Raw genomic sequence first — 25,925 nt, 5'->3', positions numbered from 1 at the left:
AACTCTGTATTTATTTATTTATTTATTTATTTATTTATTTATTTATTTATTTATTTATTTATTTATTTATTTAGACCACCAACAGAGAGATTTAGCTCAGTCGATATTACGTGCATTTTGTTAAGAAGCAAGGCATATTTTTCAGCGTTCACTCACATGATAAAAGGAACCTCATATCTAAAAATATGTAAAAACAGCGATTGGGATTTACAGTATATTAACTCTTTTAAAATTCGATGTAGACATAATGCATAAACATTTTTATAGTGAATGTAATAAAAAATGTCGTATGGCTTTTAGTGCCGGGATATCCCAGGTCGGGTTCGGCTCGCCAAGTGCAGGTCTTTCTATTTGACACCCGTAGGCGACCTGCGCGTCGTGATGAGGATGAAATGATGATGAAGACAACACATACACCCAGCCCCCATGCCATTGGAATTAACCAATTAAGGTTAAAATCCCCGACCCGGCCGGGAATCGAACCCGGGACTCTCTGAACCGAAGGCCAGTACGCTGACCGTTCAGCCAACGAGTCGGACAGTGAATGTAATAATTCGTGTTGATAAGCATAGCTAAGAAATGTGCAGGTGGTTAAAGTTCCAAAGATGGCATCATCCATTTTAACAAGAGTTAGTTACTTTTGCTATTTCCTTTACGTCGCGACGATGAGATGCCCTTAATTCAGATACAGCCCTAGCATTTGGCTGGTGTGAAAATGACAAAACACGGAAAACCGCACTCAGGGCTGCCGGACAGTGGGGTTCCAACTCCCTCTCTCTCCTGGATGCAGCATCTTAGCTACGCATAGCGAACTCGCTGAGTCTTAAAAGTAGCCATGGATCAATATAATTCATTCGTTTATTGCTTAGCGCGTCTGTAAATAAAAAGGCAGAATGGAACAGATGTATGTATGTCCACGTTTCTTGATACGGGCTCGGGGATGAGGTCGGATGGCCTTCCTGACGCCAACCTCAGTTGAGGAGCTAATGAGGATGAAATGAAATTGGTAAAGAGGTGGAAGGAATCGCCTGTGGCCTGTCCAAGCATTTGCCTGCAAGTAGAAATGGAAAAACCAAAGAAAACCATCCTCAGGACACTCGAACCCACTGGAGGTCCAGGAGAACAGGATACTGGGACCAACCAAAGTAGATGGTGAACACACAGGAGGCGTACAGTTATACGGTGGCAAAAAAAAAAAAGAACCCTTTAACCTTCTACGGACATACGTCAAGGATATGACTATCTGGTTTCTCACCTGCACCATGGCTAACAGCTGTGATCAAACTGGGAGTAACAGTGGTGGTGATTGCTGTTTTAAGAGGAAGTACAAGTCTTTATTATCGGAGGGAAAATTGGAAGAGGTCCGACAAACGAAGGTATCGGTAAAAGAAAGACAAGGTCCACGAAGGACATGTGAATGAAAGTCTCCCCAGGCCTGGAAATGTTAACATCACCGGGGTCGGGAAATAACGAGAATTGATCAAGTGAGGTCGAATAGGAATGATGACACTAGTAATGCCAGACTCAGCTAAGGGAACCGTGTATGGGAGTAACCTTTAGCATGGAAACTGAGACAAAGACAAATCACCCCGTAAAAATACAGAAACCCTGTGGATGAAGTGCACGAAGGAAAAGCTTAACATCAAAGCCAACTCTATGATGAAAAACTGAACGATGTGCTCCTTGGTTGGCCCGTTCGAAATACTACCACTGTTGTAGGTTCTCGAGCTACCACCATTTTGTCTCACTAGAGTTCCTTTACTTGCCGATACATCTGACTACACGACGTTGACACCTTCAAATATTACCAGACTGAGCCGGAATCGAACCCGCCAACTTGGGCTCAGAAATCCAGTGCATGAAAGATAGGGTTTTACGTAGTAGTAGTAGTAGTAGTAGTAGTAGTAGTAGTAGTAGTAGTGTTTTCTATTCTTCAAGCTGTTCAATCATCGCGCTAACTCAGATTGGTATTCGGCGACGATGAGATAGAAAAAGGTTAGGACTGGAAGGAAGTGACGGTGATCTTCAAGTACAGCCCCAGCATTCGTCTGACGTGAACATGGGAAACTACGGAGAACCCTTTTTAGGACAGTCGGAGGTGGGGTTCGAAGCCATCATGTTTCGAAAGCAAGCTCACAGCTATGTAGCCAGCCAGCTCGCTCGGTAATGGTTGTGTTCGAAGGGACAAAGTGAGATTATCCGTGTTTCGTAAGAAGGGTGAAGACGGGAGGATGTTGGCGTCGCAACAGCTGACTGTAAACATGACGTGATAAGCCAGAGCGAAGTGTCTCTGTGTGGGTGGTGCTGAGCAATGACTAGTGTGTTTGAGTCCAGTGACAAACTTCACCATCGCGCGGTGTAGTGTTGTTTGAAGACTTAAGAAACAATGGCAATAAACCCTAGCACGTGTGTCTAATGGCCTGTGGGTAGAGGAAGAAAGATAAAGACGCTTGTCGCGGTGTGAGCGCGAACTGGGACGAGATCAATGTCTCGATAGGTCGCCTGACGTCACGGGCTCCTTCTTGAGCGTCTTCTGGAGTCTGAGGGGGAGAAGGGTGTTCTAGAAATTGATTTGGCTTTTGAAAATCGAATCTATTCCATTGGCCCGGCCCGACCCAGTGCTGTGTCAATACGGTGCTCCCCACACACCGCAGTCTAGAAGGTGGTCTGCAACCTGCTATCACTAATATACAAATAAAACCTATTACTTTAATCCCAATCTATTACAGTACCTTCACACTCGGATTCCTATTCCATAGTTCTAGAACGTGCCTCTTGTCAATTTCATATTGTTGTTTGTAGTGGATATTGAAGTGTCTACCTGATTTGATTGATGCCATGTGGTCTCCGGAGAAACCTGGTCCAGGTATTGTTCTGCACAAACAGCGCAGGTAACGGGATCATTACTTTGCAAATCCAGATTAATGACCCTAGCGAGAACAAGCAATCAGTATTTAACTTTTCTTCCAAGCACTATTAAAAAGAGTTGAAAATATTCCACGAATGAAGTAACAGGTGGGATTCGAGTGTAGAATTCGGGGTATTTTTAAGGGCTTTATATAATAATAATAATAATAATAATAATAATAATAATAATAATAATAATAATAATAATAATCATGAACACGAAAATCCACAGCCTGTTTCCAGCCATTCGACCGGGTCAGGGATGGAATGAATGAAGACCCCATCTAGCGGCGTGGATTGGAAATGTGCCGGCTGCCGAAGCCTGTCGCACTCGCTCTGGGGCAATGATAAAGGACGGACAGATGAAATGAAATGTTAGTGGAGAGTGTTGCTGGAATGAAAGATGACAGGGAAAACCGGAGTACCCGGAGACAAACCTATCCCGCCTCCGCTTTGTCCAGCACAAATCTCACATGGAGTGACCGGGATTTGAACAACAGAACGCAGCGGTGAGAGGCCGGCGCCCTGCCGCCTGAGCCACGGAGGCTCCTCAATAATAATAATAATAATAATAATAATAATAATAATAATAATAATAATCGTTTTACGTCACACTAAGTACTTTTACGGTTTTCGGAGACGCCAAGATGCTGCAATTTTGTTTCACAGAAGTTCTTTAAGATGCCAATAAATTACCGACAAGAGGCTGAGTATTTAAGCACCTTAAAATACCAACGGACTGAGTCGGGATCGAACCCACCAACTCAGGCGGTAGAGCGCACGCCTCCTCAGATGTGCAGGGACCGCGTATTGTGCGAAATAGTCGATTAAGCAGGCGCCTATTGTAGAGCTTTCACTGTAGTTTTTTCTCCACTAACTGGACTCGAACCGGCTAACCCCGGTGCCAACGCCTTAAGAAGCAAAACCTCGGATATGTCTTGTTAATTCACCAGTTCTCTGTTTTTATTCTAGTGTAAGGACATTTCAGGAAGAACGCCTACGTGTGCAGTTGGACGGACGAGCGTTAAGGTGCTAACTGCTTCACATACATTTTGTCTGGCTACAAGAAAAGTCTCTCTTCTCTTCACATAGCGCAATTTCAAATCGTTAGCTCGTAAAATGCTTTCAGTTCAAATGTCTTCGAGAACAATTTGATGGTCGTCTTGTGCAACAGAGCAAGATCTAATGTGGCGTTCAATTGTAATGGCGGTCTTCTCTCTCTCTCTTAAAATGTCTATGTCGTATGGAGTTAGCGGAGAGCGTACGTAAGCGTTTAGGCGTAACAAGATTCTTCTTGCTAGTAGCAGGTATTGTCTAGCAGCCTAATGGAAGTAGTAATAGCAGAATCGATATTGTGACAATCGACTGACACAAAAGACAGTCTCTCACTGACGATAAGATTCGAAGTGAAGTTCATAACAGCATGTACTGTGAAGACATTTAAGAGTCGAGATTTTTAAATCCTTTCAGGCTGGCGAGCAATTAGGCAAATGTAAATGGAGCCATGTCTTGGAGCAGGCAGCTGGAGTATTTTCCTTCCGTGGGTAATAAAATGCAGTTATGTAACCGCATGTGCATGCAATCTGCTACACGTTTAACCGACGAGAACTCGTCTAAAAGCAAGACAGATCAGACTGAAAGTCCTAATAGTTCACTTCCATTCCACGCCCATTCTTATGTCACGAGCTAGTACCCGTCTCTTTGCTCGAGCACTTTCTTTGAATGTTTAATTTTAATATTTGTATTACCTGTTTGAAGTGATTTTTTTAGAGTTTTTATTGTGGCGTTAACTGATACTGTACGAACTCTCTTTTTTAAATTTAGAGTTATTGTTCTGTGTTTAATTTTAAGTTTTAGTTTGAGATTATAATTTCGCGTTAAACTACTTTCTTGTGGCAGCCCTGATTGCCAGGGAAGTAGCGGATCCTTTCAGACAAATAATATAAGTTATAACTCTATGTATTCACGCCCTGCACAGTAGATATGATGTACACGATTCCAACCGTCGCGCCCCCAATCCATCCGAAGTAACCAATTAAGGTTAAAATCCCCGACCCGATCGGGAATCGAACTCGGGACACCCTGGACCAAAGACCAGCACGCTAACCATTTAGCCATTTCACAACCGTTATGAAACTCACTGATTATTGAAAATGGCATCTGTTTGTGTCAAAATTCGCTTTTTCCTTCATAGCTGACCATTAATTAATATATTTACTTCTGCTTTTCAAATTATTCTATTTAAAGTCACGGCTGTAAACCAGGCCACTTCCAATATTAGCAGATTACCTTCTTCTTCTTGTGCCATGCCCTCAGGGACCAGTTTCGATAACAAGCATAATCGATTCAGCATCGTGCTATAGAAGCAGTCCCTTGGTGAGTATTACTATTGTTTTGTGCGAGCTTCTGCGCATGTGAGGCACTGCGGGTCGGATCCACTGATCGTTTTAAATTCATATCCATCCATCCATCCATCCATCCATCCATCCATCCATCCATCCATCCATCCATCCATCCATCCATCCATCCATTCATTCTTCGTCCTCACGCTTTGAAATTCTGGTCAGTGGAGGGTTCTTGACTTATAATTTGTCATCTCATTTCGTTTCATTTCGTACCATTAGGGTCCGATGACCTCGATGTTAGGTCCCTTTAAACAACAAACATCAATCAATCAATCAATCATTCCCTCAGAGAAAGTTGTTGACCATCATGCAGTAAGTGTTTCTATTTTGAGTTCCCCCCTCATATGTGACGAGGAGGTCAAACTACTGTTGAGAGGTTTCGCTTCTAGGATAATCTCCGCAGTTTGTATTGCCTTTAGATAAGTTAACATGTTTTCCTCGCTAGGGGCTTCACGTCGTGACCCACGGGTAGGAAAGGGCTAACTAGGATCACTAAGGTAGCACCGTGGCCTTAACTAAGGTACATAACCCAGCATTTGCCTGGTCTAGAAATGGGAATCGACGGAAAAATCATCTTCAGGGCTGCGGACAGTGGGGTTCGAACCCGCTGTCTCCGAAGAGCAAGCCGACTTCTGCATTTCGCGAACAGTTCGGCCACATTTCTCTTGATACTCGTATATCCTGTGTGATAGGCGAAAATCTGTTATTCTAAATCGTGGCTTCTCGTCCAGCTGGTACACATTTTCCCCAGACCCCATCCGAGGAGTGTGCCGTAATATAGAATGCGCTGGTGCGGAGCAAGGCAGGGTTTGTGGTGAGAAGACGGATGGTAGAATGCGGGGATAAGAGAGTCCAATAAGATACAGTACAAGAGAAGATGGAGAAGCAACTATCGGGCAATTCGAGAAGACTTCATTATAGATTACAACCGCGATTAGAATTGTACTGTAGTTTATTGGTAGCCTCGAGAAGATAAGTTAGCTCTGTGTGGCTTAAGGCCTGCAAGACCACAAGAGATCTGTTACTGTAGCTAGCAGCTTCTGCCTTCATAGACTACCGCCCGTGCACTGCAGCTTAAGTGGCTTAGACGGTAGAGCCCAGGTTGGCGGGTTCGACCCCAGCTCAGTCCGATGGTCTCGTGTCGTTAAATTTATTGGCACGTAAAAGTGTCTTCGAAAACCGCAGAATTAGTTACCGGGCCCTAAACCGCCGCGTGCCTGCCTCTCACCGGGAAGCCTCGCACTCTGTAGGTCCATCAGCGCTGTATCGATACAGACAGGACAAGGCTACGAGTGGGGAGGAAGCGAACATGGCCGTAATTAAGGAACATACTCAGCATTTTCCTGGTGTGTAAAATAATTGGAAGCCAAGGAAAGTCATTTTCAGGACTGCTGACAGTGGAATTCAAACCCGCAATCTCCCGAATGTAAACTTCTAGCTATGTGTAGCCAACTCGCTTGGTAGAGATAGTTGTAATCGAGTAGTTCACCCTAGAAGCTACAGAGTTATCGAAGCGTTCGCTTTGGTACTGTTAAGGGACAGCCGTCATATTCGAAAAGATGCAGCATTCTCCTGGAGTTGAGATTGAGAGAGCACTTGAAGAATAGCCCGGTGCCACACATGGAACTGACTGCACGTCCTCACTGAATGCAGAATTTGTCACAATAAGTAAATAAAATAGTTTGATCGTATCTTGTGAAGTACTATGTCCGAATAGTCTTGAGCCGTTCTTGTTCGTCAACAAATGCAATTATTATTACCGTGTTTTGGTGGATCAGAGATAAACAAACGTGAGGGTTAAATAGCTGGACAAAGCATACACAAAACATTAAATTCTGAAAGGTAGTCTATATTTACTGAAAATCCTCTCTCTCTCTGTGTGTGTGTGTGTGTGTGTGTGTGTGTGGTAGATAGTCATCTCAGACAACAAGAGAGAGTTTTCAACAGGAAATAACATTTTGGAATGGGACAACAATGAATAACAGAAAACCTTTGAAGCTTAGCTTAGTATACCACCGGGTAGAAAAGGGCTCCCATTTTCCAAAGAAGTCTAAGTCTTCACAGGACCAAAACGTGTTGCAAGTTTTCCGAATCTTTGGTGACAAGGAGATGGGATATTGCCTTTAGGAATTAAGTTCCTCCGCACAGACAGTATCAAACCTTACACTGTTCAAAATGAAAAACAAGCGGAATCTTCCAGGACTAAGTTACCAAGACGGGAATCGAACCCTCAATTACAAGAGTTGCATGTCAGAAGAGTCTCGAACCCTGAACTACAGTTAGAGAGGCCTAAAGGCCTAAGAGTTCATTTTAGGTACGGTACCTCTAAATCACATTTAAGAGTTCACAGCAGAACACCTTTTACTACACTCAAAAGCTTACACAGCTCATACACTCGCTACTCCTATTCTCTAAGGGAGCCACACACAAATAACGAATCGAAAGATACAGAAACACAGGACCGAAGTTCATACTATAGGCCAAGAAATGGAAAAGAAAGGTTAAGGGAAGGGCCTAGAATAAAATGAAAGGGATGCTGAACACCTCAAACAAACCCGTGACATGACTTTTCAAAAAAAAAAAAAAAAAAAAAAAAAACGTATGGGGCTTAAAGGCCCGATGGCGCATAGGATAAGTCATACTACAAGGTGGCTAAGACCGAAACACACAATATAAATTTAGAGTTTGAAAACTCAGTCACCAGAAAGCAAAGTGAATAAGGGAAAGGAGGTTACATGCTCGTACGTCCATAAATGTACATGGTCCGTTTAAGGGGTTTACACCATGTCCGTAGAGAGCCTAGAAAACGTCCCTACATTAAAATTGAAAGTAATCGCTGCACGTTCTAACTGTTACATACTAGAGGGGAACGCTGATATCTTCCCTTCGCCAAACGTAGAAAAGTTGAGATTTTAGATGAAATTGCTGCCTGCCTTCTCACTGCCACTACCCCACGAGGAAAACTCACTATGTTAGATCAGATCAAGACAGTCCTATTAAGCTCAAACTCGCTGTAGATAAAGGGACGGGCTGGGTGCTTATTGGTAGAAAATGGCATTTCGATGCAGTAAGCCAACACCTCCTAGATAATAAGGCCTCACAACTGTTCGGCATGTCTACCGTGACGTCACTACCGGGAGGCAAACTTGAACCTTCTCAGTGTTAAGAAAGCAATGAGTGTGGCAACGTGTTGGTGCAATTATGTAGAAGTGTTTTAATTATTTTAATTGTACCAGTTGCGAATCGTTGTGAACAATGGTGCTAAAGTGTTGTGTGCCCAACTGCAAGGGAAATTACGATAATGATAACAAAGTCCATGTGTTTAAGTTCCCGAAAGATGAGGTTATGCAGCAGAGATGGTTACGTGCAATTCCAAGACAAGATTACAGAGTTACTAAATACTCGGTGGTGAGTAACTGTTACTTTTACATTCTCACATAATCATAATGCACATAGGCCTATTAGGTATTAAACTACACGCAGCAACTGGTGATATGTAGGTATGTTTACTCTCGTACGATATGAGGTTATGTTAGCTTACAATCAAGGGATACATTATTATTATTACCCGAATTAGATTTATTATACACATTAAACTACATGTCTACATATGTAGGCCTATTCACTCTGTAAATGCATGAAGTTGGCTCACAGTGGTATCTTATTTTATAGGTATGCCACAGACATTTCAAAGCCAGTGATGTCTTGTGGGAAGTAACTGCTACTGATTCAAAGACAGGAAAAACTTTAACTGCTCCTCTTCCAAGCCCACGACCGTCAGAGAATGCAGTCCCCTGTATCTTTCCCAACTGTCCATCATATTTATCTTCACATTCTACCAGTTCAAGAGAAGAACCGGACAAAAAGAGAAGTAGAATAGAGAGGGAATCAATAAACAGAGCAATTGAAGATAGTATCAACAGTCATGCCTCATACACAGACAGAATTTCAGTCCACAATCTAACACAACTGAAAAGTAAAATAAACATGTTGATGTTACCTGATGGTTGGTGTACTGTTGTGAAGGAAATGCAAGTAATTTTTCTGTACATGGATACATTAAAGCAACCACATTGCATAGCATATATAATAATTGAAGAGGACATGACCTCAAAAGTGTATTCTAAAGGAGTTTTATTGCAGTGTAAATTTTCTAATGTAGACAAAATTACCAACACAAATTAAGTACCTTCTTTAGTTACAAAATTCCATATGTACATTACAGGGAATGAGTGTAACAGTGTGCAGAAAGATACAACAAATAAGTTAATTCTAGGCCTAGTGGGTGAATTGATCACTGAGGAAGATGACCCCACGTTTAATTTAATAAAATCACAGTTAAAACTTTCCTTAGTTCCTAAACACAAAAGGGAGTATGATAATGATTTTCTTGTTATTTGTTCAATATTCCAACTGATTTCTCCTCATGCTTACAAATTTATGAGACATAGAAGTAATTTAATTTTGCCACATGTTAATACTTTGAAAAGAGTATGTTCCAGTCTGAATGGTAGCCCAATATTAGAACAGAACCCTACATATTTTCTGGAATATATAAAACAGAAAGTTCAAGGTTTTCAACAGAACGACAAATTTGTAACATTGATGGTAGATGAAATTCACATTAAACCATACATGGACTTCAAGGGAGGGAACATTGTAGGCTCATGTGCTAACACTACCAATGTTGCTACATCAGCACATGTATTTATGATTCAGAGCATTTTATCATCAAAGAAGGAAGTAGTTCATATTCTCCCTGTGTCCAAGTTAACAGGTGATGATTTACACAGTATCATGTCAAAGGTTATTGTTGGTTTGGAATCTATGGGATTTAATGTTCTGGCTGTTGTGACCGATAATAATGCTCTCAACACCAAAGCAATGTCAAAATTTTCAAATCCACCTCAACTTAAAACTGAGTATTGTAATCCTGGAAATCCTAACAAGTCTCTTTTTTATCTCATTGACACTGTGCATTTATTTAAATGCATCAGAAATAATTGGCTCAACCAGAAAACTAATGGTTTGGAATTTGTGTATCCTGACTTTGTTGATTTTTCTAAAGTTAAAGTTGCATCTTTCAAAGCTATAAGGGACTTGTTTGAGGCTGAAGGGAATGACCTTGTAAAGCATGGGTATGGTTTGACTGTCAAAGCTCTATGGCCTTCAAGTTTTGAAAGACAAAATGTGAAATATGTGTGTCAGTTGTTTAATGACCATATAGTAAATGCTTTACTAGTTGTAGGAGAAAAGCACAATTTAACATCATATGAGGGCACAGCTGAATTTGTAAAAGTAATCACTACCTGGTGGCAGATTGTTAATGTAAAGACCCCTTTCAAAGGTGTAAGACTTAATGATAAATTTCAACAGCCTCTCACCAACAAACCTGGTGATGAACGGAAGGGTTTTTTAATGAAGTTTGTTCTGTGGTTAGATCACTGGGATAATCTAGGTCTGAAATGTGGCAAATTGTCTAGTCAAACGCATAGGGCTCTTACTCAAACAACTCACTGCCTTATACAGCTAACAGAGTTTTGTTCTGAAGTACTGAAATGGTCATATTTTCTTCCTGGAAAGTTTCAGACAGATGCATTAGAGGCACGATTTGGTGAATACAGGCAACTTGCAGGTGGCCAATACCATGTTTCTGTTAGACAGGTGTTTGAAATTGAGAAAAAAATAAGAATCTTGAATTCAATTGAACTTCCCATTTCTAATGGTAGGAAAATTGTTGTAAATGATATTGTTGATGAAGATATACTGTTAGATCATGATTATTGTGCAGTTTCCTCATTTCAAACATTTACAGGCGAGCTCAATGTAACAGACTCAGATCTTGACAGCACATCTGGTGTTGCAAGTGTTTTAACGTACATAGCAGGTTATTGTTGTCATTCTCTTCTCAAGAAATTAAATTGTAATTACCGTGCAGATTTCTTAGTTTTGAAAGATGTTACTGTTAGAAACAGTCATCATAATGTTATTGACAGCCTCAATAGGGGCAATTTGAAATATCCTGCAGAAACAGCTGTACACTTAGTTACATACACATATGTCATCATAAAAAAGATGTTGAGGCCAGAAAGTGAGAGAAAATTCCTTAGCTTAAATAACCATAAGAAGTATGTAAGTGATGTGACCCTGCAAATTGTTCTCTCAGCTGATGAATGTATAGACGACAGGAATGAATGTACGGAGCACACTTCAGAATATTTGTATTACAACATTATTTGGAAGTGTACAACTATTCTAATAAATAACTACTGCAGGAACAAAACTAATGAATCCACAAAATATTGTACAAATTCAAGAAAGTCTGTAATTTTCTCAAAATAGGTGTGTACAGTACTCATGTAATAGGCAAAAGTATCGAAGTCATTTTGCATTACTAGCATGCTTGATATATGATGATATATATCTTATTAACTTTAATGCCAATGTTATAATTTGGACCTAGGCCTACCTACAGACCAGGTGAATGTTATGCTCCTCTTCCTTAATATTATGAACTCAGTGTCTTTCTAAATTTTCCCAAAATGGAAGTTTGTAAATAAATGTGAAGTTAGTGTATCATATTTTTGTAGTACAGTCTAAATGTTAGGCCTAAACTAATTTTATGCGTTCTCTTTTTATTTTAAAATCATTTACTGTCTATTCAGTGCCTATGCCAATTGAAATATGTTTGTGAATTTCAGTTCAGTGTCAGCCTGGAGTAAGTTAACATTGTAAATGCTGCCGTGATTTAAAACAGTGTGTTGTTTATATCTTTAATGACAGTCTCTCTAAGATACGGTAATAACGGCAATATCATTCAATGTCCTCTAAAATTTAAACTTTATTTGTTGGTAAATAAGTTATTCCACAAGCTAAAAGCATTAAAATCATGTTTGTGTGTGACCATGCTTTGCGTTTCTTTGGATTGCGATCGCCTCCGTAGCGTGACGTCACAGCGCTGTTGTGAGGCCTTATTATCTAGGAGGTGTTGAGTAAGCTGATTGGATGTTAATGGCAGTAGTGGCAACTTACATAAAACATAAGACACTCACCCAGTATGGGCCACCTAATACAGAAACAATTCTCAATCAAGTAAACACAACAGTAGTGAGATCTTGTAATGCACCGGTAAATTAAGTGGAGGTGGAAAGAGTAGTTCATGTTGTCTCCGTGAGATTTCGCCTCTGTTTGTCTGCAACTAGGGAGAAGCCGTACTACCGTTACAATTATTATTATTATTATTATTATTATTATTATTATTATTATTATTATTATTATTATTATTGTCGTTGTTCTTTCAAGAGGAAGTACAACTCTATATTAAAACTTATTGAGGAACTAATGATGAGGTCCATCCCTTCGAAGAATTAAGGTATCGGCAAATGAGAGGGGAAAGGCCTCGAAACCGCGATACCGTCCGAGTTAGAAATGAACAAGAGTTGATCAAGTGAGATCGAATAGGGAATGTATTTGGCATAAGTAAGTGGAAGCAATGCCAGATTCAGCCAGGGGCCCCATGGTCTCCAGCCCACGCTTCCAAAATGACAGCCCCATTTAGTTGCCTCTTACGACAGGCAGGAGTACATTCTACCCCCGCAAGAAACACAGGTCCAATACTGCTGAGACGGCCGTATTAGTTGTTTTCTGAAGATTGTTGTCGACAAACTGTATCGAGGGAGCAGAGTTGCTTGGCTTTCACTTTCTCTCCGTAAGAGTTATGGCTAGAATTTTTAATGCTGCAGCAGGAAGAAGAGAGTGCTGTGGGTGATGTACCGCAAAATAAAATAGGATACGTTCATTCCTGTGTTTTGGATAGTGTGAAAGAGCCTGCTACATTGGAAATACATGCGCATCTTGTTACAACTACGGGTAGTTAACTGTCTCGCTGGGTTTTTAGGATTGTTTTAACACCTCACCAACTCAGATAGGTATTTGGCGACAGTGGGATAGGACTGGGATGGAAATGCCCTTGTCCTTAATTAGGATACAGCCCCAGCATTTGCCAGGTGTGAAAATGGGAAACCACAGAAAACCATCTTTAGAGCTGCCGACACTGGGGTTTGAAATTACCAACGCCTGAATGCAAGGTATCAGCTACAGGATGCGAACCCCGCATTCAGCTCTCTCGGTGTATCGATCTCTACATGTGCAAGATGACCACAGGCTAGCCGATCTTTCTTACGAACTCTAACTGCGTTCCCAGAAGAGGATCATAATTTAATTTCGAGTGTTCATGCTCGTTCGTGTATGTTGTCACCTTATCAGGTCCGCAACAGAGTCGGCCGTAGCGAAATCGTCTGCGATAAAATCTTCAATGAGGTGACTTCGGACACTTGCTCCGTAAATAAGCCTGTAGGAGCCAGAGGCATAAGACGAAATAAGAAAGGGAACAAGGCTCTGAAGTCGCACAAAAGAATTTCTGAAGGCTGTCTTCGATGACTAATGACTGTGTCCGACAGAACGCACGGAGCTGCCATAAATTAACAAGTGGTTCACGCGAAGGTGACATATAGTTTCTCATCTTTGCGTATGACCGCGCGTTGTCCATTTGAGAAAGGAACAACCAATCGCCACGTAGTCATCATTAATATCGTGCTTCTGTTTCGGCCACCTACCTGCTGCTTGCACGAACTGGGCAATCGCCGAGCCAACGCTTCAATTGGTCGTTACGTAATGACTAATTACTATTTTATTTTCCCCTCAAATACAAACGATTTTAGTTTTAATATATCAATAATTACTATATTGCAAAATGTAATATGAATTAATTCCATTGACAATATCAGCTACTCTTTAAGAGAAAGAGAGTATGGTAAATGGTAAAATATATAGAGTACTCTACAGTATGTATAAAACCTTTATATAGACCTAATTAGATAGGCAAAAATATAGTTTAAATTCAACATATTTACAACGTAATGAAATCCGTTTTCTTAAATCTACTTCTTTTTTAGTTGCTACTTTTTACAATACACGTCTGAAAACCAGGAAATATTTCAGGTGGTAAACCGATGCACCATCGGGCCCATTTCTTACGTACAAGCTCATCAGCTTGAAATCATCACAGCAATAAAAATGAGGCAGACTTCGGTGGAAGCTACTTTTGAATGTAGCCTCTGACATATTCTGTCTCAACGTTATTAAAACTGCCAAATCTTTCTCCTTGTCTGTCTGAAACTTCTGTTGCTAGAACTTTTAAACTATTCTCTCTTGGCATCCCTCTAAGGAACTTGTATCAGAATGAAGAGAATCCCTTTACTTCAGGTCACTATGTAGGGAACACATATTATATATTCACATTATTATTCAGAGAGTCAAAACTGCACAATGTTACTAACATTGGGCCACTCCGTGTTTGGATGTTAGATGGAACCATCGCGTCCCAAAGAAACACCGCTCGCTGTCTCATGAAGCAAATCAGAGTAGAATGTAAGTACATCTGGGAAACTGTTACTTTCTGGAGTCTACCTAGTTAATTAGAATTCAGTTTCCTACAAAAACATTCATTTACGTTTTGGTATAAGTTTTGCGTGATAAAAACCAAAATAATGGACAAGCTAATTGCGTTATCAGAAAAGGAGAATAAGCGCAGGATACACAGCACAAGGTGGCAAGGTGATTCAGCCTTCTGCTAAAGAAATTAATTCCTCAGAAATTCGTGATAAATACAACAGCCGTTACATCATTAATACTGATGTATACGAGAGGAGCAGCTGTACTGTAAGTTTCCTGGCAAACCGTTTAATTTCGAAAGGAAATGCATTTTAATACGTATACCTTCATTACACAATGCCATGATTTTCATCGTTCGGTCTACAAGCCTGTGTCAATTAAGTAAGCCTCTCCACAATCCTCTACTAACAATCAGTTCTATGACCTCTGTTAGTTCCACACCCCTTAGTTATTCATTTTTAAAAACAGTACTGTGCCCATCGTCTTAGTCTCTCCCCCCCTCTCTCTCTCTCTCTCTTTCTCTCTCTCTCTCTCTCTCTCTCTCTCTCTCTCTCTCTCTCTCTCTCTCTCTTTCCACACTTCTCTTAGCCTCTTGGCAGAGTCCTTTATTCAGTAGGTAACCCCCATCACTGAAGCCGATTTATACATACAATTTCATCCATCGAGTGTATAGGCTGTCTTGGAGAATACACATCACGAGGGCTGGAAATGATTCAGTTGTGTTCCCGACCATCCTAGATTTCTCCCCTACCAACATCACTCCAAGATATTGCAGACTTTCAGGACAGTCTGGTTACTACATTTCCTCCCTACTTTTCAGCAATCTATCCAGAACATCTTTCCATATTCGCCTTTTACTTATTCCGGACTATTTCTTTTCATTTTCCCTGTTCTAGAACTGTTTCTTTTCTGACCCTCACTAGACCCCAGGTTCTTCTGTTACGTTTATCCGTGATACAGTGAAAAATCTGGATCGTGCTTCCGCTTGAATTCTGTTACAGTCGTGAAGTATATTTTTCGTCTTTTAAATGTATGATGTGATTCATACATTCATCTGCGGATAAGCACCGATGGTATCAAACACACTTTCAAATGATACCATTTTGAAGTAGTAAAAGAGGATTTTAAAACAGCACAGTTGTTTTTCATGTACATGATGATACGAAGCTGATCTATGGCTCGATACAAGCGGGCAGTATATACGAACAACGTTGTGGAGATCACCAAACTAGCCAGCAATATATATTTAAAAGAGCGCTGTGTTTTATTGCGATGTTATCTGCAGTTTGTGGCTCCCATTTGAACAACAACGCCAGCACGCGCTACCAGCTGGTTTATGGCAGATCTGCAAGTATTGTCAAATGTTAGTTCAATTATTGTTTTCAAACCTGCATTAATGGGGAATTTGTTGACTGCTTTTTTAAATTGCTGTATTGCCTGGAGTGTTCATTGGAGGAAGCCTGTAATCAGTTAACCTTCAGAGGTAATTTTGATACATTTCGAATAATATAATGGAAAGAGAATTTGCCTCTTAGGAGATTTCTTGCCTTGTTTTCATACCCTGTACCGTTTCGTACGCATGCTTCAAATGTATTGATTGAATATGTTCTTACTGTAAAGTAGAAGCGATACAGTTTCATCCCTCGCGTCATACCCATTCTGTATGCAAGATACTGACAGGATGAAAATTCACCGAACAGTGTAGTTGGAGAAAAGTAATGTAATAGGAGATAGTTCAACAAGGTGTTTGTGTATTTATCGTTATTTAAGGGAAAAGGTTCAGATTATTAGATCCTAGTAATATTAATCCTTGCACTTACAGGAAGATTCCCAACCCCTCCGGGAATGGAAATACCAGCGGAAGATAGGGAAGGACTATGAATACTAATGTTTCAAATGAAACACTCACTGTTCTGCTTTACCGAACTACTTCAGTTCAGGATGACTTTTATTGGCCATGATTTGAGACGCGTAGTCTATTCGGTCCGCCACCGTGGTTAGCCGGTTCGAGTCCCACCATCACAATGTTGCCCTGCAGGATAGGAGAGGTGTCACTAGATTGCGTGCAAAAAGCCTGGATTCAGTTCAGACGTTTGCACAATATTCATATGGAGTGAGGACATACAACGTTATTGATGGTGATTCGTCCGTCGGATGCCCTTTGGTGCTATTGGACAGGAGTAGACGCTGGATTTCACCCTCTCCCTTCCTACTATCCTGTATCAGGTCATTCATTTCATCTCATCAACTCTTCTGATGAACAGACTGGATGAATTTTACATTTGCACATTTGAGCAGTTGGGGTTTGCCACAGGTAGCATTGTCAGGCGCATGAAAGGCATCACTTCAACTGGAAATGTCTCTTATCGACATGCTTGCTCATGTTATTGAATATTGTGGCACTGAATTAATTATGGATAAGCGCATGAGAGTTATGGCTGTGGAGGTTAATATCAATATTGTCGAGTAACACTCGCTCATAAAAACTTTGACGAACTTCTCCTACTGACTGACTTCATACCCGAGCCCGTAGAAAAACGGGACAAGGGTTTGGACATGTCTAAACCAGACATTTCACGACAACGAAAGTGGTAAAAAATACATGAACACAAACACAGTTTATGCCTGTTACAAATTACTTAGGGTTAGTGTAACGCATTAATTATTAAAAAACCAGTCGCGTAGAAATTACATAGAATAATTTATTTTCAATTTAAATATTCACACAAAAGTAAATATAGGATGCGACGGCTCGGAAGGCATTTTGAACATGTCGTGTGATAAGCTGGAACGTTCTGTTCCTGTGTGTGTCCCGTGATTAATGTACTGTACAGAGTTCTAGTATGGCAGTGAAGCGTTTCCGAACCCATGACCATGTAACGTATTTTCTTTGCTTCCGTGCACGCCCTCCACCTTATACGTATCAATAGCATGCACAGCTATTGCCAGTTACTCTGATATGACCTTGAGTTTCTGATGTTTTAGTGCCATTTATTCATAATATCTCTGATAACGTGATAGGTAAGCTGGTGACCTTGGCCGTCCTTAGCTTGACATAGTCTTCAGCTACATCATCTTTGCACCAGTTCTTCACCTTCCAGGATTTCAGTGATAGTGGCGTCTACAAGTTTCTGAAAATGGTGTTCGCACTTTCTGTTTCGTCCTCACGTATTTCACGTAATGAAGACTGTAATTCAGTGTGGTTCAACCTCCAACACCAACTTTGCGTCTAATTCTCACACATATCCACAAGATGGCAGTAATGTACCAGCCACTTCACGAATTTTCCTTGTAAAACTGCTGTAGGAAATGCATACCATTTATAAATCTAAGATTTTCAGGCGAATATATATACCATTGCTTGTGTTTTGCTGCCTGCCTACCAGCCGGATGTCTTTCTTTGACGCAAATCCCATGTGGAGCGATGTAGTCACTTTTGCGTGTTTCTGTGATGGTTGCAAGTGCAGTGTGTTAGGAAAAACACAAGCAACCAGTCCCCGAGCCAGAAGAATTAAATCCAGACCCGGTCGGGAATCGAACCCCGGACCCTCTGAACCGAAGGGCTCAACGCTGACCATTCAGCCAAGGAGTCTGCCATCGGCTGGAAGGCATTCGCTCTTTAATATTTGAGTAAAATAGTTGTATTCATTTGTAACTGCCCTTTTCGTGGTTTCTAAAGTGTTTTGGTCTGAGGTACAAGTAAAATTCCCTTCTGTTGGAGAACAACTTCTGGAGTAAGTGGAGGAATTTTGAACTTCCCGAACACGCCTCAAGTTCGTGTTGGTTGTGCTTTGTATTGTCGCGAAGTTGAGCGGGTGTTGGTTATGAGTGAGTGAGTTATGTGCCATAAATCACAGGTGGGGCTGGTGTCATGCTACGCTATTGTTCCCCCTATGTCTGAATTTTTAGTTTTTAAGAGCTAGCGCGCGCTCTGTTGAGGACGAGGCGAAGAGGTATCTCTCTCTCACTCTCCTATTGATTGAAATACATTTTGTTTACAAAACGATCCGTAGCAGCGAACTCGATTTAAAATGTGAAGATCTATTTTGTAAAGCGACTCTTGAACCGAGAGTTAGAGAAATATAGACACGTAAGTATACTGAATCTGCACCTGATGGACTGGGGTTAGTTTCCCCGTCCCTCCTGTGCTGTATTGATGGTGAGAAGTACAGCTAGCCAACCACACTGACGTACTTAAGGAGGAAAGACACTAATGTCATATACAAAGAAATGTCACTATACCGAACGAGTCTGAGTCGCTGTCAGCCTTCATTCGGGGGATAGTGGGTTCGAACCCCACTGTTGGCGGACCTGAAGTTCATCTGTGATTTGCCATTTTCACAACAAGCAAATGCTGGGCTTGTGCCACGGCCGCTTCTTTCACACTCTCCGCTCTCTGTCTCACCCCATCGTCGCCATAAGACCTGTCTGTTTCGGTGCGAGTGAAAGCAAATTCTAAAAGACAATTACTATACTTGCTACCGTTTGAAATCGAGGTGGGTCGCTAACCTGCGGTATAGTCTAGACACAAAACACGATGAAATTGCAACGTCCACTTTGCAGGGAACCTTACTCCAGTTCTTCTTGAAATTTTCAGTACCAACAATACGTTTTATAACAATAAAACGGCACAAACCATAATATTTTATCATCCTACTTCCCTCCCTCCTTTTTAAAGGAACTTTTACTCATCCCCTCCCAAGATAATTATGCTCGAACGATTGTTTTATTAATATCATATAACTTTTTACATTGTGCTTGTAATGATCACTATCATGTCCGGCTCCATAGCTGAAAGGTTAGCGTGCTGATCTTTCGTGTAAGGCGGTCCCAATTCGATTCCCGGATAAGACGGGATATATAACTTTCATTAATTAATTGTTCAGGATCGGGGCATGGGTGTTTGTGCTGTCTTCATCATTACAAGTTCATTTTAGGTAAGGCCCCATTCTCATAGACATGCGTGTCGCCTGTAGGGCATCAACTTGCAAGACCTGCACCAGGGTTATTCAGAGGCCACACGCCATGATAATTACTATTATTACTTTATTCTAAGAGACAGTTATTATTTACTTAATGGGTTTTAAAATACATAAATAAGCTTATTTTTCGCACAATGGTTTATAGTAACTGACCACGACTGAGAATACGCATGCGCTGTAGGTTCCCCGAAGGAACTTATTCTGTGGTAGAGAAAATGTGTGAAATGATGTTCATGGTTTGTGGTTTGTTTGCAGGTGGAGTTGGTATCGCGGCCTGCGGGTCGTCACGCAGAGCGCAGCTCGTCGCTACGTCTGGACACGCATCGTGCTCCCCCCGTGGTATCATCCCCCACCAGCACGTCCCTGCTGTCCATGCTAGTCCCCAGGGATAGCCAGGAGGCTGTTCAGGAGGAGCACGATATCCAGGCTGGGATGGAGGCCAAACAGCTGGGAGGAGTCCGGCGACTACAGCTTGAGCTGCTCGCTGGCTCCGGTGCAGCCATCCTGCTGTTCCTGCTCGTGCTCGGTGTCACGGTGTGGCACTGCAGACGGCGAGGAGGAGCTGCGTGGCAAATGAGGCCCCACAAACTAGTGGAGGACCTGCCCTCTGCAGGTAAGTGTTTCTTAACGGGGGTTCAGGTGATAAAATAAACCTCACCTAAGCCAAAAATGAGGAAGCTGAGGGTGTTGCTAACACAGGTTTTTACTTGTAAACAGAAATCTGCAACCTTACAACTATTAGTGTGAACAATTTTCTAATATATCTATCGGCCAATCCTCCACCCTTTTGAGTATTAGCAAAACAGAGACGAACACTGCTTTCGGAGAGATGGGAGTATACGGGACACCGGGCGAGTTGCCGTGTGGTTACATGCACGCAGCTGTGAGCTTGCATCCGGGACATAGTGGGTTCGAACCCCACTGTCGGCAGCCCTGAAGATGGTTTTCCGTGGTTTCCCATTTTACAGCAGGCAAATGCTGGGCCTGTACCTTAATTAAGGCCACGGCCTCTTCCTTGCCACTCCTAGACTTTCCCTTTCCCATTGTCGACATAAAACCTCTCTGTGTCGGTGCGACGTAAAGCAAATTGTAAAAACAAAAAACATTTAAAAAATGAGACACAACTTTCTGTTGCGACTTCTGCATTAGTTTGATAATTTCCATACTTGTACCCCGCCTAGGGCTATTTAGAAGCTCTTGCTGGTTCACTTTGCAGAATGGCGCCACAGTTAGGCTGGTCACAGATCCCTTATGCTGTGACCCAAGAAAGCCGAATAAACAGCAATGACCTTTCTGAGTTTACTCTTAGGAAAATACTAATCATAAAACTAAGTGGCCTCTTGGTGACAGGGGCTTTAGTGTACCATTGAATCTAATAACGACAAGCCGCGCCTGATTCAAAACATAACGTCGTGTATAATACATGAGTCGTTTCATAGTTCATGACAACTGTGCTGTATCTTCCGCTATGTGCGTTTTAAGACCAAGGGAATGGGGATCCGAGTAAAGGAGCTAATGGCAAGGAGCAATCAAAATAAATAGAAATCATTCTTTGATTATGGATAAAATAAACATACATCTTGCGCATTCCGAGTCATATTTCAAGGGTACAAGATGATATATCGCGGGATAACTCGTAAGGAGACCACGGAAGTAAAATTGGGTATCATAACTTGCACATTCGTGATAGATGTTAGCTATAAAATGCGATATTTCTGCGTTACAGGGAATACAGAGGGTTGTTTCACCCTAATAGCTTCCAACCAATAAAGCACTTTGTTGATCAAATTTTGAAGAGGTTCGGAAGGTACTCCAGTCTTCCAAGCAATAAATCTAACTAAATTTACATAGCACACGAAGCTGGCAGTGACTCATTATGATCATGAAACAGGGCAGATAGGGATTGTCCTATGATTATTTTAAGGCCACCTTAAGTCTAAGCATCGACTACTTGCAATTTCATGTTCGATTCATGACTTTCCTCTCTGTTGCAGGTATCCAGCCAGTGATCACGCTTGCCAAAGCATGTCGAGGTCTGCCATCTCAGCCTGCCGCGACTTCAACAAACCCTCAACTCCGTACCGATACAGGAGTGACGAACCCATTGTTGCAGCACCATCAGTTGTCGGCGGTTCCTGAAGATGTTTGTGCTGCCACCACTCGGTTCCTTAAGGCAGCTCAGCGAGGAGCACGTAATGAAGTACAAGTGTGACGTCATAGCGATACCGCCGTGCCCTTTCTGTGGACCAGTTCCTAGGCAAAATAAATATATCACCACACCCTTTAGTGTTGCCATTGTAATAGGAATGATTTGGACCAAACCCTAGCTTGATAAAGAAATCAATGGTATCAATTTGATTGACATAGGAATACATGAACAGATTTCAGACATGAAGCGGTTTTGGTCTAATTCAGAGTCTGACTGTTTTATAAAGGAGGATCAGTGGATATGTTCCTAGGCGAAACAGATGTTAGTGTGTGGCAAGGAAAAACAGCTTTTGTGTTATAGATCTTCATTGCTACTGCTGTTTATTAAATATTATTATTAGCTGTGGTTCTTGCTGTGGAAATTGTCGACTATATAATTGCATTCTACCACCTGTTCCATTTCGCATAAAAATATTGTGCAAGGAAATTCAATTGGTCGCAATTCCTCAACAAAAATTGCATTAATAATAAAATATTTGTTGTGAGTGAGAGTTTGTGTGTGTATGAGCGTGTGTAACATTTGTTTTGCTTTATAATTTGTTTTCATCATCACTTGGATATAATTCAGCTTGTCTGGACAGTGTTACCAATAGGAATCAATAAAGACAGTTCCTAGACAGCATAGTGGCAACACAGAGTTTGTATAGCATAACGAACGTCATGATGCAAGAAATGAATAAGGATTTATTATTGGAAGCGGTTCAAAACCGGTGTGATTTTGTTTTAGTCTTAAACATCGTTATTATGGAATTGATGTTAACGGTTTGACCGTCGAATATATACCGGTTTTGTATGGGAATCTTTATTTTAGATTTTTTGTGGAAGTTGTAGATCTGTTATTGCTACAGCACTGTGTAGTAAGGCATTCCATGAAGAAGTGGTGTAAACATCATGTGTGTTAACTTCATGCCTGTATAATAAGTTGTAAAATGGTGCGTTTCTTTGTTCAGCATACTTAGTTTACGCTGTCAGTTGTATACTGAATGTAGCACTTTTGTGATCTAGAATATAAACATGGAATTTGTATCACGTCCTATATTAATCATGTGTGGTCATATATAGTCGAAAACATTAGGTCTGCTTTTACCAATTTTAGTTGGATATTTAGTTAAGACATATTGTTGACATGATCAACTTCGAACACACACTATCAACAATACCTAGAGCTTGTCCATACAACGTTATACTTAAACTCATTCTCATAAGAAATAGTTCTGATGTTTTTCAATTGAAAGAGATTATGCTTAGAAACTTCCGAACACTACATATATTGGACATCGTCAGCATAGTGATGATAGCTCGAGAGAGTTCCAATACCCTTCGCAAAGAACGAAGTTTGTTCTCAGACTGACCAGATTCTAAGCCGTATCATTGCAGTCCTGCCACCTCTTGGCTGCCCAGTCAGCTCTGTCTATGTTCCATCTGAACAACCCTTTCACATATAATATTTGGGATATGCTTAATACGGACTCTAGCCCCATGAAAGTAGTTTAATCAACATATTTTCTATGTACACTTCCAGTTGCAGTGCTAAGAAATGAGTCAGAGTCTCAGTTCATTACATACAATGATATAAACAAGGAAACTGAATGGGTTCCTAGGCAATATCACGATTAAGACCAATTTATTCTTAAGAGAGATATTAATGAGGACATCTGACAGTGCTTTATTAAATATCATCGCTCTTAGGAATAGTAGAAAATTAAAACTAATTTAGTGCATATTTTGCTTTATTAACTTTTGGCACTTTGTTGATGAAAAATATATTACTTGTTCGTAGCCTTCATGCCACCATTTGCACCCTATTTGAAAGGGTTCTGTTTATGTGACATAATTCCAAAATAATTTAGACCTGTGAGGTCGCGGTAAATTTCGCAAAATTTGGTTTGAAGTGAATTGCCTGAAAACAAACACTCAGACGTCTAGTCTCCATTTCCGAGGAACCGAAAATTACTTTCTTGTATCAGCAACGAGTATAAGGTACTCGTAAAATAGCCCAAGTTCTTACTGTAGCTGTCGGAAAGGGAAGGTAACACATTGTAAAGTGTCGGTGTGCCATCAGGAGAATAACTTCTGAACTGCTTAGAGCAGATATAACTTCTTAAGCTGGAATTCTCCACTAGTTGACATGTTTATTTGTACTTTCATAAGTTTCAGTTCTTACATTGTGGACTTTTACGACTACGTAAAAAACCTAATTACTATACTGTGACAATTTAAGATAAAAATGTGTACAGAAAGAGTCATTGCTGCGCTATATGCATGCCTGCAAAATTTATAAAGCAATTTGTTTGTTTCCAAAGATTTTAGTACATATATAAATAATATACATAAACGCACTATTATGTATGTTTTAGTGATATTGCTCGTATAAAGTACATGGAAGTATGTATACATATTACCAATTGCTTCGTAATTTTGGAAGCTATTTTGTGATCATGTGGTCAATATACGTAACTAGGAATTTTTTCTAACAGAGAAAACTGTTTCTTTCTGACCGTGTAGTGAAAGAAATGCAACAATCATCTAAAATCAGTCTATGTAACGTAATTTTTGCTTACTTTTGTACATATATATAAAATTCGCAATAATTATACTGATAATATAATATAATATTCATGAGAAATATGTTTAATCAATGCATATTCAAATATACAGAGATGGTATCATCTAGAGTGAGACAGAAAAAGTGTTGTAATCAATGAATCTTCCAAGTATATAAAGGTATATATACTGTATATGTACATATATATTACAAGATTAGGGCATTGATATGTTCCAAATAAGCCAATGAAGTCAGTAACAGTATTCATGCAGAGGGTGCCCGGAAAAGAGAATGCCATTAATAGAACATGTATTTTCTCTGTAGATGTCTTCTTTTCAAAAACCTTTGGGGCAGGGACCTGCGTTTTTTGTTAATTTCATGTTTAAAAACGGTATTTTATTGCATTCGTCTTTACGTTATTTTTTAAGTGAATTTGGATATATTTTGAAGGTGATTTGTGTAATTTTAAAAAGTAGTTTTTCGGTGAGGTCATGACACATTTAAAAGATTTTGTGATTTTTAGAGGTAAATTTGCACGCGTTACATTTATTGAATGACATTGAGTTGTTATAAATGAAAAGCATTTTTATCTTGTCAGCTATCACTGAAAGAGGCAAAATATCATAAAAGTAAAATTCACAATTTTGCGTTTACTAATTGTGAAAGGCGAGAATTGCCATTGTGTTCACATTATCTTCTTTGATGTCGCTGAGCAGGAAGAAAGGAAACTGTCACAGTCCTCACTCATTTTTTAGGAGCTCTGCCACTAAACTTACGTTGGCTGTGAAGCAAACACTACATAAAACGTGTCCGCTGACCTTGTAGTTCACTTCACAAGATTTGAATGACCGAAGCAGACGAAGATTTTTTTAAAATATCAGACCAACGTGATTTCGCGCTATTATTCAAATGAAGTTTATACTTTTGATTTATTCGCGTTTACTACTGGTATTCCATTTCACGAAAAAAATACACTTACTTTACGAATTATTAGAATACATCATGCCTATAAGCTGTTTCGTAAACATTTTGGGATATTTTTTAGAATCTGTTTTATCGCAAAGGCGAAAAATGCTGGTCCTTGGCAATTAGTACTAGCCTAATTAATTAATTGTCAATTTTCTTTTCTGTGAACAAATCAATCCATTGTGTGCATTAGTTGTTTCATTCTTGGGTGCCCGTTTTTTATTGTACTAAAAGCTAAATTAGAATTTTTTTACTAATATAAAAAGAATGAAAAATTTGCAATCATATCTGCTAATAATATATCCTTGTGGTGTGTGCCTGTGTGAAGCATTGTTTTGCGTGACAGTAAACTTAACAGTACTTTCTATGATGAATGGTTTATAACTAGGAAACGTGTCAAAATTTCCTCAGTATGATGTATTAATTATGCTGACATTAGGTTCTATTAATAGAATTTTT

At 40.3% G+C, this 25,925-nt stretch overlaps 1 protein-coding gene across 1 annotated transcript in view; it reads left to right on the top strand.

Moving 5' to 3' along the window:
• The window catches only part of LOC136883488 (uncharacterized), a 597,790-nt gene extending 572,423 nt beyond the window's left edge, over positions 1-25,367 (top strand). Inside the window, exons 7-8 of the mRNA XM_067155833.2 lie at positions 20,003-20,360; positions 21,742-25,367. Coding sequence (XP_067011934.1) covers positions 20,003-20,360; positions 21,742-21,959 — 576 coding nt within the window. The 3' untranslated portion in view covers positions 21,960-25,367. The remainder of the gene's footprint in view (positions 1-20,002; positions 20,361-21,741) is intronic.
• The last annotated feature ends 558 nt before the right edge of the window (positions 25,368-25,925 follow it).

Source organism: Anabrus simplex, chromosome 11, assembly GCF_040414725.1.
Source record: "Anabrus simplex isolate iqAnaSimp1 chromosome 11, ASM4041472v1, whole genome shotgun sequence".
NCBI classification, from domain to species: Eukaryota; Metazoa; Arthropoda; class Insecta; order Orthoptera; family Tettigoniidae; genus Anabrus; species Anabrus simplex.
Note: the sequence above shows the minus strand (reverse complement) of the source record. Positions and strands in the feature narration are given on the sequence as shown.